The following is an 18221-nucleotide window of genomic DNA, read 5'->3' as shown; positions in this document are numbered from 1 at the left end:
AAGAACAGGGATAGGGCCAGACCTATGATTTCATTGATAAAAGGAACTCCTGATGAGGCAACTCCCTTTAACAATGTGAACTATGACCTTCTCTGCAATTCATAATCTTGGAGATGCCCAAGAGTAATGAGGACATGCAACTTGACAAGAGTCGCAAAGGTAATGGATATGAACTCGGGTTTTCTGGACTCTCATGCTGATTCTCCATCTATTATGCCTTGACATCTCCAAATGAGTGAATGAATAAATGAATACTAAAAAAAGAAAATCCCAATTTTCCCATTTCAAGAAACACAATTTGATCTCAGTCATCAAGTAAAAGCAATTTAATATTATTTTCCTGAAGAGAAATTCATAACAGAAAATCTGTATCCCACTTGAATTTAGGTGGACAAGGGAGAAGAAGAAAGGTTCAGAGAGAAGCAAAAAGAAAGAGACAGTGGGAGAGAGGAAGGAAGGGAGAAAGAAGAGGAAGGAAGGAAAAAGGAAAGGGAGGAGAGGAGAGAGGAAGGGAAAAAAGGAAGGAAAGAAAGTAGGAAGGAAAGGAAGGAAAATGGCATCCACACCAGACTATGGGGTAAGAAAAAGTCTGCATGTATTGGTGTTAACTTTCTCATTAGAACTCTAGAAGACTATAGAGAAAGCATGGTCCAATGCAAAGATATTGGATTTGGAGTCAAGAACACATAGGTTCAAATCTGTGCTCTGCTCATTGCTACTTGTGTGACCTTTGGCAAGTCACTTAACCTCTGTGAGTCTCAATTCTCCAATTGTAATTGGAAAGAATGCTGGAGTTGGAATAAGAAATATCTGAGTTATAATAACAATAACAATAATAAGAATAATAAAACAGAGGGATTCTAGTTGATGTCCTTTAAGTTCCCATCCTACTCTTAAATTTGGACCTATTACCCTAAATCTGAGGTTGGAAGACCACTCTTACTCCATTCGAAGGTAATTTTACTCCACTTAGAAGAGGAAGGCAAGAATCAATCCCAACAGTGAAGGTTTGCCAAATCCAACTGACCTTTCTCAGCATGTCATTCTGCTCAACGTTATTGATCTTTCCAGGACTAATTTCTCCTTTTAACGTGTACTCAAAGAACTTCCCGCTGACATTAACTAGCAGAGTACTGAATGGTCTGTCTTCTTGAGAACAGCTGAGAGACTTATCATGGCCACTGGTAGCAGGAATGCCGTACCGCAGAATCACCCCCACAATGAGTCCTGAAATATAAGAAAGGGGGAAAACACATTCAGAGTCAAGTAACAGAAAAATATCATATACTCAAGAGGACACATCCAAATGCTGAGAATCTACTTCAGGATAAAATCTAGTTTCTAAAGGGCAATTGTCAGTCAGTCAATATGCATTTATTTATTTTAAAAAACTCTTGTCTTCTATGTTAGAATTATTAGTTCCAAGGCAGAAGAGCAGTAAAAGCTGGGCAACTGGGGTTAAGTGACTTTTCCAAAGCCACACAGCTAGGATGTATCTGAGGCCAGATTTGAAGCAAGGACCTCCCATCTTCAGGCCTGGCTCTCAATCCACTAAGCCACCTAATTGCCCCTTCAACAAGCATTTATTAAGTGCTTACTATGTGCCATGTATTTTTTTTACTGTAACAAAAGTTTTGTGGGAGCTGCATTTTATTTGAAAATCTACCTATTTTTGCCAATATACATTTTAATATTGTAAACAAAAATAGAATAATTTTTATGCTTAACTCATGTATAGAATTAATTTCCTACTACTGATTGTCCTTCTTGGGGCCTGTCTCATCCAAATATTAAGATGTATATACACAAAGCACTGATCAACAGTGCAGCTTAATTCTCCATTAACTAAACTTTTGCTGGACCTCCGTAAAGACACAATTTCCCCTTATTTAAAAGGTACATGATCATAAATGTGACACAAGCCAAAAGAAAGGTAACCTATATGATTAACATAATTCTTCTCTTTCAATATTTTATTTTACCAATTACAGGCAATAACAATTTTCAACATAACATTTTCCAAAATTATAAGATGTGATCAACATAATTCAATGAAGTTCTTTGTATATCTCTTAGAAACACTTAACTCTGCATTATATTTGTTCATACATAATAATTTGTTCATATATAATATTTTATCCTCTCCTCTACTAGGTGAAAAATTCCTGGAAGTTCCCACCTAGCACAGTGCCTTGTGCACAAGTGACATCAGTCACATTGGCTGAATCATCTTCAGTACCCATTCTTGATTAATGCCTGCCAAATCACACACATTTGTAAACCAATCAAATCATACATTTTAACAATGCTATGAAAGAAAAGTGCTTCCATTTCTTTCTCATATTTGGAAGATTCCATTTTTGTTCTACAAAGAGTGGGAAGGCTGAAGGAAGGGGAACACAGCCTCGGTTGTGCCAAGATTGCTCAGACCAACAGCAACCAAATGACTCCTTTATTCCCACCAGCAACACTCCTCCAAAATATTCATATCACTACCTGCCAACTTGGACTATGCCCTCACATTTTTAATTGTCAGCAGTGTCCTTTATGTTGGTTACGCTCCAGAGGAAAACAAGAAACAATCTCGTTTAGCTCAAACCACTTCAAACCTTTTGGAACTGAGGGAAAAAAAGCCTTAATTACACAGCTTAGTGAGTCCAACCATTAACTCTCTTCCTCTCAACACATTACATAATTTAGCAGGCATGACTGTAGAACTGGGCAACTGTCTACTTGTGGCCATCAATTGCTACTACCCAGCTTTCTACACTTTCCATTTTGATTCCATGTAGGATTATTTTGTTTAAGGAAAAGATGATCGAAAAATAAAATCAATAGATAAAAATTTCAATATTAATAAATTAATAATTAAATACAATATAGTACAATTCACACTATAATAAAGCACAGTATAAAATAAAATAAAAGATAGTGCAATTATGAGTTGGAGAGGGACAACTACTTAACAATTCACAGTGAAGTTAGATACCCAAGGAGCATAAAGACTAAGAATGAAGAAGCATAAATAACCGGCAGGTACTTTCCACAATCATGCCTATAAATAGGAAAGTTTTAGTTCTCTTATTTCCTATTTTTCTGGCAATTCTGAAAGGTGATATGGTAAACGGTCCCAATATTTCTTTATATTTTCAACAAAAGTGAATGTTTAAAGTGGAACACACTGAGTATGGTATAATATCTCCTCATCTTGGACAAGTAGGTAGCATAGTGGAGAAGAGGGCAGGACTTGGAGTCAGGAAGACATGGAGTTCAAATCCTGCCTCATCCACTCACTACTGGTATGATCCTGGGCAAGTCACTCTCAGCCTCAGTTTCATCATCTGTTAAATGGGAGATAATAATGGCACCTACCTCATAGTGTGCTATTGTTAAGATCAAATGATTTAATTTGTGTAAAATTACTTTGTCAACTTTAAATAACATACAAATGTTAATTACTGTTGTTGTCATAATTATTTATTATAATTATTATGATGGTAATACCATTATTAAAATGTTAAATGAGAACCCTTGGATAAGTGTTTAAATATGTTATTGAAGTGATAAGAGAAGAAGAGACTAAACACTGAATTAAGTCAAAGCTAGCAGAACCTAAGTAAATAAAGTAAAATGTATTTACTATATAGATGGTATCAAACTTAAATAGAAATAGATTACTTCTAGCTACATGCTGGTTTAGAAAACTACAAATTAACATTATCTATGTTGTATGATATTCTTTGTTATTTTGTTAAACATTTGCCAATTACATTTTAATCAGGTTCTAGCAACACCAGGAAGTTTTGAGAAAGTGATATTTTTACCTTTTAGTACATTATTTTACATTTTTCAAGTCACTTTTCCAGATGTCTCCAACCCAAAGAATATCAGCCTTTTACATGATAAACTCTGGTTGGGCCATCTCTTTTTATGCTGATGAGTTTCCCATAATCACCTTTCATCATTCACCATAAGGAGAGGCAATCTGTGTAAAGTTCAGAAAGACTTATTGGATGCTATGAAATTTTAGTTAGGTGGATATACTAGAAAAACAATTAAGTTTTCATCTGTTATTTTTGGATACCTACCATCTTCCCAGATCAACATGCTTCAGTAAATTTACAACAGATTTTACCCAAAGAAATTCTAAAATGGCTAGGCTTGTGCTGTGGTGCTTCCCAATCCCAATCTGACTCATTCTTCATGACCCATCTCAACCTCTTTAAGGAGCTGTCCCATCCCTCAACTATGTGTATTCCAATGCTATCTTCCCCCCCCCCTTTTTTTTAAACCCTTGTACTTCGGTGTATTGTCTCATAGGTGGAAGATTGGTAAGGGTGGGCAATGGGGGTCAAGTGACTTGCCCAGGGTCACACAGCTGGGAAGTGGCTGAGGCCAGGTTTTGAACCTAGGACCTCCTGTCTCTAGGCCTGACTCTCACTCCACTGAGCTACCCAGCTGCCCCTATCTTTCCCTTTTTGTGAAGCCCCAATAACCAAACTTACTCAAGAGTTTACTAACCCAGACTATGAATTAGTATTTTTACAGATTGAAAAGTATTCATTGGTTGGGGTAGCCAGGTGCATCAGTGGATAGAGAGCCAGATCTGGAGTTGGAAGGTCCTGGGTTCAAATCTGGTCTCATATACTTCCTAGCTGTGTGACCCTGGGCAAGTCACTTAACCCTCATTGCCTAGCCCTTACTACTCTTCCGGCTTGGTATCAATACTAATATCAATTCTAAGAAGGTAAGGGTTTAAAAAAAAAAAGGAAAGAAAGTACTTATTTGATATAGGCACGTCCCTTCACTGACAGATACAGCAACTTTTGTATGCCTTCTCATTCTGTTTAAGTTTGTTTGTGTTTTTCAATAAATCCTCTTTAGAAATTCTATGAAATGCACTAGAAATATTTCTTGTGGGTTTTTTAGTAGTTTAAGGAATCAATTTGACAAGTAAGCTATCCATTTGTCTCTATATACCCTGTTTTTCTTTTTGAGTTATATTTGTCCTCCATAATGTATTTTAAATCCTCTCTTGCATGCCAATTACTGTTGGCAATATGTTGTAGCCTATTTTGTGTCTGTCGTGCATCTTTCCAATGACGTTTGGATTATTTGTCATTTCTTTTCCCAAGATCATGATGTTCTATGACTCACAGTCATGTAGTGTTATTGGGAGAGTGGTAGCAATAAAGACAGTTTTGCTGCAGTGAGGAAACTGAGAATACTGGAAGCAATTTGTAATTTAACAAACATAAGCAAGCCCAAGCCACCTCCTATCTGATTTTGGGCCCGAAACATTGTCCAACTCTAGAGCTTATCTCAGGTAAATAGGGTTAGTAACTCGATATATTGCCACCCCACTTCATGTCATCAAAGTTTAGCTTCATTGTAAAAGGTACATCTCACATTGCTTTCCCTCTCAGTCATTGCAATTCATTCAAACTAGTCTTCTGTTTCTCACATAAACTCCATTTTCAAGCTTCTCTATTCTTTTCATGTCACTACTGTTAGCATTTCTAGAAGTATACCAAACAACAGAAATGGCAAAGAGGGCATCTCTGTTTTGCTCTTGAATAATACGTAGAATAAGTTATCTGCCTGGAATGGATTACTTACTCTCCTCTATTTCAGGGAATCCCTTTCTTCCTTCAAGACAAAGTTCAAGTACCAACTTGCCTTCTCTCCTACTAACTACCTTGAATTTAACTATTTTGATTTCATTTGTATTTGCTCTCTTTATCCTTCTATTGTTCATACTTCCATTGATTTATATGTCTCTTGTTAGAATGCAAGCTTCTGAGAGTAGGGATTATTTAATTCTTTATATTTACACTACCTCCTCCCTCTCCCAGCATCCAATACATTGCTTGGCACATAGCAAGCCCTTAAACGCTTTTAAATTTACTCTGTGAAATACTGTATTCTGTTCCCTTTGTTGTTTTAATGTAGAAGTTGCTAAATTTTGTATCCTAATTGTAGCTCTACAATAATTAAATTGTTTCTTCTTGCTTGTAGCATTTTCTCCCTAACTTGGGAGTTACAAAACTTAGTTATAATTTTCTTGCCAGTTTTCCTGTTGGGATCTCAATGGATTCTTTCAAGTTTTATTTTATTTTGTAGTTTCAAAACTATAGGGCAATTTTCTTTAATAATGTCTTAAAGTACAGTCTATAAACTCTTTTAAAAATCGTAACTTTCACATAGTCCAAGAATTCTTATGTTGTCTCTTCTCAATCTGTTTTTCAGGTCAGTTATTTTTGTAATAAGATGCTTTATATTCTCTTATAATTTTTTATTTAGTTTTAATATTTCTTATTGTCTTAAGAAATTGTCAACTTCCCCTTGCCCAATTCTAATTTTTAATGTGTTATTTTCTTCTGTGAGTTTTTGGATCCCCTTCCTCCCCCCACCCCACATTGATTGATCTTTCTTTCATAATTTTTCTGCAATGCTTTTATTTCTTTCTAATTTTTCCTCAAATTCTCTCATTTTAATTAATAGAATTTATTTACAGGCATTTCAGTGCCTCCCTCACTTCCCTGCGTAACAGAAGGCATTGGGATGATAGATATGCATATGTAAATAATGCCTTTCATGTTTCCATTTTCAGTTCATTTTCTGATGGTGACATTCACAATTTATTCTTCAAGTATTAAATCTGTAGCTGTGTATATATAATGTTCATTTGGCTCTACTCATTTCACTATTCATTATTCTATTTAGCTCTTTCCAAGTTTTAAAAAAAATAACCTGCTCATCATTTCTTGCAATATAGTAGCATTCCATCACAATCATATGTCACAATTTATTTAGTCATTCCCCAATTGATGGACATTCCCTCAATTCCCAGTTCTTTGTCATCACAAAGAGCTGCTATAAATTTTTTGGAACATACAAGTTCTTTCCCTTTTCTCTTGATCTCCTTGGGAAATAGACCCAGGAATTGTGCTGCTGGATCTAAAGGTATGCACACTTTTTTTTGCCATTTTAGCCAATCTGATGGAAGTGAGATATCTCAGGACTGTTTTGGTTTGCATTTTTCTAATACATAGTGATTTAGAACATTTTTTCATGTTTTTATCCATTGCTTTAATTTCTTCTGTAGATTTTCAGTTCACATTTTTTTCCTATTTACCAATTTGGGAAAGTTCTTATAACCCTAAATTTGACAAAGTTCTCCATACATTTTAGATATTAGTCCTTTATCTGAGAGACTAATAAAGTTTTCCCCAATTTTCTGCTTTCCTTCTAAACTTGGTAATATTTGTTTTATTTGTACAAAATCTTTTCAATTTAATGTACTCAAAACTATCCATTTTACATCTCACAATGGTTTCTATCTCACTAACTCATAAATTCCTTTCCTATCCATAAATCTGATAAGTGTAATATTATCCTGTTCTAACTTATGATATCTCCTTTTATGTCTAGATCTTGTATCCATTCTGATCTTAGTGATCTTAGTGAATGATGTAAAATATTTGATCTATGCCTAGTTTCTGCCAAACTAATTTCCAGTTGTCCCAACACTTTTTACCAAATAGCAATTTCTTATCCTCCAAAAACAGATCTCTACTTTTATCAAATATAAGGTTACTATAATCTTTTACTACTATTTGTTTTATGTCCTGTTCCACTAGTTAACCTTTGTAGTTTTGTCAGTACTAGATAGCTTTCATAATTGCTGCTTTATAATACAATTTAAAATCTAGTACTGCTAGTCGTCCTTCCTTTAAATTTTTTCATTAATTCTTTTGTTATTCTATTATTCTTCCAAATGAATTTTATTATTTTTTCTAGCTCAATTAATTTTTGGTAACTTAATTGGAATTGCATTGACTAGATTAGTTGATGTAGATTGGCATTTTAATTACATTGGCTCTGTCCATCCACGAACAATTAATATTTCTCCAATTATTTAGCTTTGACTTTGTGTAAAAGGTGTTTTCTAATTATGTTCCTGTAGTTTCTGGATTTGTTTTGACAGGTCTCATTTGGTTTTTTAAGTTTTTTAAAGCTCTTCAAAAAATAAACAGTACACACTTTTAATTCACTTAAGTTTCTTCTTTTATGGTTGGTGGCCAATTTTTTGAGTAATCAGGATCTCACTGACGATGCCCATAATGTTCTAGGCCTTGATGCCACCTACATAATAACAGAATAAAGCAGAGAGAGGGCCTTACTATTTAAAGGGAATCTTTCTTCTCTCTGAACCTATACTAGAAATTTTCAAAACAAACACGAGCAAAAGAATAATACCCTTTTTCCTTTCTGTTATTTGTCATATTTCCAGAAATGCTAACAATGATGACATGAAAAGAGAAAGAAATTCAAGGCATAAGAACTGGCAAACAGTCATCAAAACTATCACTATGATTTACTTAAAATAATGGTTGGTAACTAGCAAAGAAACAATCGATTCAATAAAGTAGCAGGATAGAAAATAAAACCACACAAAAATTAGTGCTATTTCTATAAAACAATAAAATCCAGAGGGAAATATTAGAAAAGGAAGTTCCATTCAAAATGACCACAAAATGGGACAAAGTGATGAATGAATTAACATTTTCAAACAATCATTTTTGTTGTTCAACTCTTTTACTTGTGCCTGACTCTTCGTGATCCCATTTGGGGTTTTCTGGGCTAGACACTAGAGTGGTTTGTAATTTCCTTCTCCAAATCATTTTACAGATAAAGAAACTGAGGCAGAGTTAGGTGATTTTCCCAAGGTCAAACAGCTATTATATGTCTGGGACTGGATTTGAACTCATTTCTTCTGGACTCTAGGGCCCACATTCTATCCAATGAACAACCTACCTGACCCATAAACAAGCACACGTCTCCCTGTTTTAAACCTTACTTGATATTAAAAACTAGTAGGGGGAAGTGAATTACTACTGTGGCTATAACTATCCAAGACTTTAAAGAACTAAATATATGCATGAAATTGCTTTTGGGTATCAAAATATTTCTATAATGAGAAAATAATGAGTCATTATATTCTGTGCACCTTTTAGTCCCCTGTGACTGATTCCTTTCCATTGCCTTCCTTTTCCCTTCTTTCTTTCTTTTTTTCCCCTTCCTTCTTCCTTTCTCTTATCAATTTTATCTTTGAATCAATACAAGTATCAGTTTCAAGGCAGAAGAGTGGTAGGAGTGGTAACTCCAATCGGGGTTAAGTAATTTGTCCAGGACCAGGATCAAACAACTGGGAAGTGTCTGAGGCCAGAATTTAGGACCTCCTGACCCCAGATCTGGCACCCTATCGAATGAGCCACCTTGTTGCTTCTCTGTTTTCATACTTTCATCCTAGATATCCTAGATAACATGAGTATTTCCCTCTCAAAAAGGCTTTATAAAAATGAAAAAGTAAGTACGTTGGTTTAAGGCTTCTCAATCACCATCTTTGGAAATAATAAAATCTGTGATTTATTCCACTCTTTGGAATCTTCCCTCCCCTGAGATATCTTGTAAAGCAACCCTTAAAAGCTCTCAAAACTATCACTTGCAGCATAGTTCTCCTCAAATAAGCACTTGGTCTGATCCAGATACCACTTCTAGATTTTCTTTTCTAAAACATGTGACCAATCACATGGTTTGATGGGTATATGCCTGGAGATTTTGACTCTAAATGATCACTCTATTACAAATATTAATAATATGGAAATAGGTTTTGAACAATGATACATGTATAACCCAGTGGAACTGCTTGTCAGCTCAGGGAGGGGGGAAGGAAGAGGGGACGGAAAGAACATGAATCATGTAACCATGGAAAAATATTCTAAATTGATTAATTAAATAAATTTTCTTTTCTAAAGTGCCCTTTCAACAAATCAGTTGTTCAGATTCAAATCAGGGTGTTCAGATCCAAACATGATGTTTCCATTGTCCATGATGAAGATAGACCAATATAGAGATGTGGTTATATATTTTCTATTTTTCTCTTTGTTGTCCTCCTTTTGTTTCATCTACAAATCATATTAGGAAGAGGTTCAGTAGACATTGTACTGCTCAGTTTTCTAATAAACTTGTTTTTATTTCCAGTGCTTTCACTATTTTAAGAGGCAATATTCACTGCAATGTTTTACCATTCTCCATTGCATTTTTCTTCCAGATTTTTTTTGTAACTAAAGATACAGTGTATATCAACAGTATGGTAGCCACTCAGTTGCCTGATCCTGATTAGCTAGGTGGCACAAAGGCAGTTAGGCAGGTCAATGGATAGAATGCCAGGCCTAGTGTCAGGAAGACTCATTTTTCTGAGTTCAAATCTAGCCTTAGGCACTAACTTGCTGTGTAAGCCTAGGCAAGTCACTTAACCCTGCTTACCTCAGTTTCCTCATTTGGAAAATGAGCAGAAGCAAATGGCAAACAATTGCAGTATCTTTGCCAAAAAAACCCAAAATGGTGTCATGAAGAGTTAGAAATAATTGAACAAGAATACTGATCCAGATGGAAGCTTAGTTTTTCTGATGTGGGCTGGTCCAGTCCTCCTTCAGTAGTACAGCGGCCCTCCAATCCCAGGGGCTAATCATATTAGTGTCAGACTTAATTTTGATGGGACACAGTTGGTTTTCGCTCTGCTGCAGCTCAGAACTTCCCAAAACAGCATGTGCTATCACATCTGGGCACAGCATTAAACTTTTTTTTTTTAATTTAAAAATTTTCCAGATTACATATTCTCTTCTTCCCTTTTTCTCTCCTTCCCTCCCAATTTTACTCCTTTCCTAGAAGGCAGGTAATATATAGGTTATACATATATAATCATGCAATACATGTTTCCCTGTTTGTCAGGTTGTGAAATAAGACACATATTACCCACACTAGAGAAAAATCCTCAGAGGAAATGAAGTGAAGAATGGGTATGTTTCAGTCTGCATTTGGACTTCATCTGCTCCTATGGTGGTGGAGAACCTTTTTTGTCATGACTCCCTTGGAGCTGTCCTGGTTTTTTCCTGGTTCTGCTCACTTCACTTTGCATCACTTCATATGTGTTTCCAGGATTTTTTGAGATCATCTTGCTTGTCATTTCTTATGGCACAACATTATTCCATTATAATTATATACTACAACTTGTTCAGCCATTCTCCAATTGATGGGCAACCCTTCAGTTTCCAGTTCTTTGCCTCCGCAAAAAACAGTTGTTATTAATAATTTAGAACAGCGATGGGTTGCAGGCCAGATACGGCCCCCTGAAATGTTTTACCTGACTGCACGACATTATTCCTAATCTGACAAATACAATGAGTAATACAATACAATGAAACTTCAAAAGAGTTGCCTTAGAAACAGACTGACAGATGAGCATTTCCTTTTCTTTGGCCCCCCTCTTTAAAAAGTTTGCCCATCACTGATTTAGAACATATAGTTTCTTTTTCTTTTTTCTTGATCACCTTAGGAAATAAACCTAATAGTGGTATTGCTGGGTCAAAAGTGTTATCTTCCTCACACTAATGGAGTCTCTCTCAGGGCACAAGGCACCTACTTCCTCCTTCATTCCATCATAGAATTCTCCAGCTCCAGCCTGCTAGATGAACCTTAATTCTTAATTAACTAACTAGTTTTCCTCACAACAAAAGGTATACATAGAATTGTATTCTAAACCAGTGTTGCCCTTAGCTGCCATATCCTTTCACTTAAAAAAAAAATTAAAAGAAAATAAATCAAGGGTTTGCAAACTAAGATGGTTTCTGAGCTCTTTTGAATTCCTGATCTGCCTTATCTCAGCAAAGCTTGGCAGGAAATGATAATAATCAAAGTTACTATTTTTGCTAAAATAAGAATAATAATCTAATTTCACGGCAATTTTGATATTTACTCTAGCAGACTGATGACCTGGTCATACACAGAAAGCTTCAACTTCTATGACTCATATCAAGAACCTGCCATGTACTGTCTATTAAGACAAAGACAATTTGGTCTACCGGGATGTTGCTCAATGCTTTTTGGGTCCAGCACCTTCCAAGTCTTTTCTAAAAGAACAAAACATTCATCATCATTAGAAAGGCTCTGAAAAGTCTACAGATCTTTGATCTCTTTGCTTTTCAAACCTGAGCCCAGACTTTCATCCTCCATGCTCATGGAAGCACGGAGGTCACTAAATATCAAATACCATTGACTTGGAAGATCCTGTTAACTTATTGGTAGAATTTCCTCTTAATTCTCTGCCACAGATGCTAGCACATAAACAGCAATTACCTTCAGGGTGGTCTTTTTTTGTTTATGCTCCTCGCAGCCACTAAATGTCAGATGACAAAGGGACTAAGAAATTATGTTTCTTCTGGTCTTTGGGGAGCAAAATGCAACAAACTCCAAAGACTCCTTTGTTGGTCTCATCAAAGACAGCCATCGTGCCTGGCTCTCAAATTTAGTAGATTGGACTAGAAGGCCTCAGAAATTTCTTCCAACTCCTAAGGATTAAACTACTATTAAAAGAAAATCCTCATCAAGAAATTAAACATTGTAACAGAGAAGAGACTCTGCAAGCAAGTTGCTACCTTCCCGTATTCAAAGAAATCATCAAGAATTCCTCTAATCATTATCATCATCATAGTTTGTGTTTGGGTTAAGATCATGTGCTAACTGTGAAGGTAAGCAGGTCATTTAGTCTCTGGATCTCAGCTTTCTCATCTGTAAAGTGGGGAAAATAAAACAATAATGATAGCTCACAGAGCCATTAGGAAGAAAGTATTTTATAAACTATCAAAGTGCAATATATAGCACTTTAATATATATATACATATATATATATTTTTGAGCTGCTATTGTGACTGATCTTTATAGTCCTTTTTAGATCTAAATGTTTATGATTTACCTATTATTTCTAAGCTAGAAGATTTATAATTTATAAGCCATTTCAGACATTTTGACTTCCCTACCTCATTAGCTACTTTTGAGCATAATTTCAATAAAACAAAAATTCCAGCTAGATGTTTACGATCTCAGTATTGTACCCTTACAAAAGGCTAAGCAACAATCCCCTCTCAAAAAAAAACAAAAACAAAAACCAAACAAATGCAAAAAAAAACAGAAAAGAAATCAGAATAATACCCAATTTAACTTTGAGATACTGCTAATTTTTTAATAGATTCTTTATTCCTTGGCCGAGATGACTGGAAGTGTGTCTGGAGGAAGAGTGGGATATGGTCTAAACAAAAGGCAAAAAGGGCTTTTCTGAGAAAACTGACACAGCACTTGGTGAGGGAGAAATGGTTGTATCAGTAACCCCAAAGCACAGCAAGTTCCTTATCTTGCCTTCCTGCCACAATCCCAAGCAAAGAAGGTATCAAATGTGTGTTTCCTTGAAGGTTAGGGGAGAATTTCAAGAATGCCTTTCACCCAAGTAATCTAAAAACCAAATGCTCTAAGTTTTCCAGTGTGGCTTTAAGCCATAATTAAATGCATGATGAACCATAAAAAATATCACTTTAGGGAGACCCACCAGGATCCTTGTTATAACTTGCCATCCCTACTAGTTTCCAGAGTCCATGTTTTAACTCCCTAATTAATTGCATTTTCACAGTGCCTGCTAGGAGAGAGACACTTTGCAAAAACGCTATACTGCAGGGGCAGCTAGGTGACTCAGTGGATAGAGAGTCAGACCTGGATATGGGAGGTCTTGGGTTCAAATCTGCCCTCAGATACTTCTTAGCTGTTTAACCCTGGGCAAGTCACTTGACCCCAACTGCCTAGTCCTTATTGCTCTTCTGCCTTGGAATGAATACTTAGGATCAATTATAACTTAGAAAGTGAGGATTTTTTTAAGCTCTGTTGTTTTAAATTTCCCTTTCTAAAATCCTAAATACCACTAAAAACCAAATTCAAGGTGACAGATGGCAGAGGCCAGAGAAAGATGTCACTGAGCTGCAATAACAGAAGAGAAGGAACTAATTGATAGACAAGGCTAGAGAAGAGGCTTCGGGGAATACAATTTCCTACTCTTGGCACCCCTGGTTAGATTAAATGATCAAGGCACCAAAGAAATTATATTTCTCCTTATCTTTGAGAATGTAACGAAACCAACTCCACAAACTCCTTCATTAGCTTCTCCAAAAAGAACCTGTGAAGCCTTGCCTCAGTTTCCTCTTCTGTATAAATGAGTGGGTGGGTCTAGATGAACTCAGATATTACTTCCAACTCTTCTCTATGATTATAAAGATTAAACTACTATTAGAGATTGGTAAGTCTTTGCCCAGAAACCAAATATTATAACTGAGAAGAAAAGTCTCCTTTTGGTCAGGGATTAAGTGCTTTTTACCCCTTTGCACAATGCTGGACACATAGTAGGTATTTAATGTTTATTGATTTTACTTGCTCTCCCACCACAACTCCCAATTTTTCAAAACCAACTGGGCACCATAGAAGAGCAAGAGGGTACAGAGGCACTGAAACACTTTAGTTGCCCTGGGCATCTGGGATTTTTGACCTTGCTGCCAGGAAACAGTGTAAGTATAAGAAAGGTGCCAGAAAAGGTGCCGGTACAATTGTTTTCTTTAGATGCAAGATTGTTTCCTGTAGACAATCCAGTACGATTGGTCTCGGTTTTAAAAAGGAACAATCAAAAGTAAGACTGATACCAGGAAACACACCAAGTCCCCACAACATGACGAGGAATACCAGTAAATGTTAAATGTATTGTGGGGATATTCTGTCTTGTCAGATAAATACAAAGAGTTGATAAGTCTTTGTCAGCCTTTTTCAGTTGAGATTTTGCTGCAATTAGGAGCTTTGCTACACTGAGAACTCCAAAAGCAAAAGCTGATTGCAGTGACAGGCATCTCGACATTATAGGGGAGATGGGACAGATGCCAGCCTGGGCTTTGAATAATTCTGTGTGGCTGGGGGTGGGGAGGGAGGAAAGATCTGAGGAGAGAAAGAAGAGAGCAAATAGAGTAGTATCTAAAACCTTAATCCTAATATCATATCTTTCTCACATTAAGCATTCCTGCCATGCCCAAATCACAACCATTCTTCTTATCAGGGCTAGGACTGATAGAAATAGCTAGGTGGCTCAGTGGATAGTACTGGGTCTGGAATCATTAAGACCCAAGTTTGAATTCTGCCTCAGACACATATTAGCTGTGTAATCCTGGGCATTTGGCCTCTATCTGCCTCAGTTTCCTCAGCTATAAAATGGACATTGTTGCAAAGATAAAATGAGATCTTTGTAAAGCATTTTGCAAATCTATAAGCACCATATAAGTATTGACTATTTTGAGTATTGTAAATAGAGGAAATAAGAATAAAAAAGCATAAGGAAGGTCTTTCAGAGTGGTTTCCATCCAGAAGTCAAAAATAAAATTATAATTTCTCAATAAAAAGATGTGTTCCTATTCATTCTTTTCCTGCCAGCTTTCTCACCAATTACCTAATGAAGCAAGTCATATTCACTGTAACACTCTCAGACCAATTAACAAACTTACAACAATTATCTTGGTGGGTAAAACTGATGCCCATATCTCAAACTCACCCACCCCAGTTTCCAAAGATCTCCTCAAAAGAAAGGACAGAAACAAGCATTTATTAAGCACCTACCGTGTTCCAGGCACTGTCCTAAGTATTTTATAAATATTAGTTCATTTGATCCTCTCATAAGCCTTGAGAGACAGGTATTATTATGCCCATTTTACAGCAGAGGAAACTGAGGCAACCAGAAGTTAAAGTGATTTTGGAAAAACAACCTCACCAAGAGGACAACTTAACTGGGGGAATCAAGAAAGGAGTCTCCTTGCCTCAGGCTATGGAATAAGGGATTCTGGTAGGCAAGAGAAGGAGGTAGCACATTCCAGAGAAGAGGAAAGGCCTTGTATAAGATGTGGGGGTTGGAATGTTGAATCTGTGAAATACTGAGGGGACCAATTAGACTAGACATAGAATGCATGAAGAGGAGTGATGGGAAATAACTCAAAGAAAGAGAAGCCAGAGTCAGAACATGGAGGACCTAAATACCAGGCTAAGGAGTCAGCATTTCATCCTCTAAACCAGTAATTTGTACATTTTTTTTTCAGGATTGTGTAGACTCAGCAACCATAAACAAACAACTTAAAAGACCAAAGTTAGGATGTACTTCCCAAATACATGTATATTTTTAATAAATCATACACATGCAGCACTGCATTACTGTATTATTAAAGAAAAGACACAGCTTTTAAAAAATCCTTATCTTCTGGTCTTAAATATCAATTCTAAGGCAGTAGAGTGGTTAGGGCCAGGCAACTGGAGTTAAGTGACTTTTTCCCTAGGAAGTATCTGAGGTGGCATTTGAACCCAGATCCTCTGATTTCAGGCTTGATGTTTTATCACATTGTGCTCTCTAGTTACCTTGACACACACAACTTTTTAAAAAGGGGGTCAATATCAGAAAGGATCGTCTTTGTGCCCCAGAGCTGACTTTACTGATGACGTGTTTGTCAGTGTTCAGGATGATTGAACATTAAGTTGTCCCTTAATGCAAAATCCATCTTGAGAAGAATTTGCCAATAAACTGATACAGGTAAAAATATAAAAATAAAACAAATAAGAAGAGGTCAATATTAGGAAGGATTATTGTTGTGCTCTAGAGCTGACTTTACTGATGATGTGCTTATCATTGTTCAGGATGATTTGAACAGAAGTTGTCCCTTAAAGTAGCATCCATCTTGAGAAGAAGAATTTGCCAATAAACTGATGCTGGTAAAAAAATAAAATAAATAAGAAGCCAAGATGAAATAAACAATATTTTATGCATCTTGACATTTTATTCCTAGTACAAAATTCAGTGTTTTCACTAAAATATTACAATTCTTTGCTTTCAGAAATATATAATTCTGTTTCATTAGCTTTGAAAATCTTGGTTTACTTCTTCATATTCCATATCCCATGGCATTACAGACACCCAGTGTTCATTGTTAATAGTAATATATATTTCAAGTAATTTTCTTGATAATCTCAAGTTTTTTTGGCTGATTTATCAGATTAGATCAACACTGTATTTACCTCATAATGTAATTGATGAACATTTGTACTAAGTAGGATATCCTTGTTGCTTATATTCCCATTATTAATGCTATTTTTGTAGTTATGTTTTTTTAAGCCAGACGCCTATTTTATCAATGCTAGTTTCACTAAAGCTAGATAATACAATCCACAACTACTGATGAAGAATACTGCCCATCTCATTACAGAGAGGGGATGGAGCCAGCATGGAGAATAAGATCCATGTTTGGGGGCATGGCCAAGAGGGGAATTTACTTTCTTGACTATGCTTGTTACAAGAGTTTCATATTTCTTTTTTTCTTCCACAAAATGGGGAAGTAGGAGGGAGAAAAAATAAATGCTTGGTAACTGAAAAAAAATTAATTTAAAAACAAGGTATATAAATATACTTAGTTCAACACACACAAACTGAAATACATCATAGCTCCCTAAAAGTGGGCAAAGGGCAGCTAGGTGGCTCAGTGGACACTTCCTACCTGTGTGACCCTGGGCAAGTCACTTAACCCCAACTGCCTAGCCCTTACCACTCTTCTGCCTTGGAACGGATACTTAGTATTGTTTCCAAGACAAAAGGTAAGGGTGTTTTGTTTGTTTTTTAATTTTAAACACTTAACTTCTGTGTATTGACCCATAGGTGAAAGATTGGTAAGGGTAGGCAATGGGGGTCAAGTGACTTGCCCAGGGTCACACAGCTGGGAAGTGTCTGAGGCCGGATTTGAACCTAGGCCCTCCTGTCTCTAGGCCTGGTTCTCAATCCACTGAGCTACCCAGCTGCCCCCTGGTAAGGGTGTTTTTTAATTTTTATTTTGAATATTTTCCCACAGTTACATATTTCATGTTCTTTCCCTCTCCCCCAAACTCCCCAATCCCCCCTTAGCCAACGCACAATTCCACTGGGTTTTACATGTATCACTGATCAAGACCCAATATCATTTTATTGATAGTTGGACTAGAGTTATCGTTTAGTGTCTACATCCCCAATAATATCTAAGCGTGTTTTTTTTAAGTGAACAAAGAAATAAGTGAAGGTATCACCATCAATCTTAACATACTGTGGAAATTCCACATCTCTCTCAGGTACCATATGTGACACACGACCAACTGACATACAGACTAGGTAATGATGCTGGTGTCAATCTATTTATTAGAGTAAAGCTTAATTTCCTTCTTTTTTAAGAAATATAAAAAATTCTAGTATTTTTTCCTGCACTCCTACAGATCACCTAGAGAACTATATAGAGTAC

General features: G+C 36.2%; 1 protein-coding gene across 1 annotated transcript in view; it reads right to left on the bottom strand.

Moving 5' to 3' along the window:
* The window catches only part of SLC9A7 (solute carrier family 9 member A7), a 212253-nt gene that overhangs the window by 118788 nt on the left and 75244 nt on the right, over positions 1-18221 (bottom strand). Inside the window, exon 2 of the mRNA XM_044670403.1 lies at positions 1028-1227. Within this exon, the coding sequence (XP_044526338.1) occupies positions 1028-1227 (200 nt within the window). The remainder of the gene's footprint in view (positions 1-1027; positions 1228-18221) is intronic.

Source organism: Gracilinanus agilis, chromosome 3 (assembly GCF_016433145.1).
Source record: "Gracilinanus agilis isolate LMUSP501 chromosome 3, AgileGrace, whole genome shotgun sequence".
In the NCBI taxonomy this organism is placed as follows: domain Eukaryota; kingdom Metazoa; phylum Chordata; class Mammalia; order Didelphimorphia; family Didelphidae; genus Gracilinanus; species Gracilinanus agilis.
Note: the sequence above shows the minus strand (reverse complement) of the source record. Positions and strands in the feature narration are given on the sequence as shown.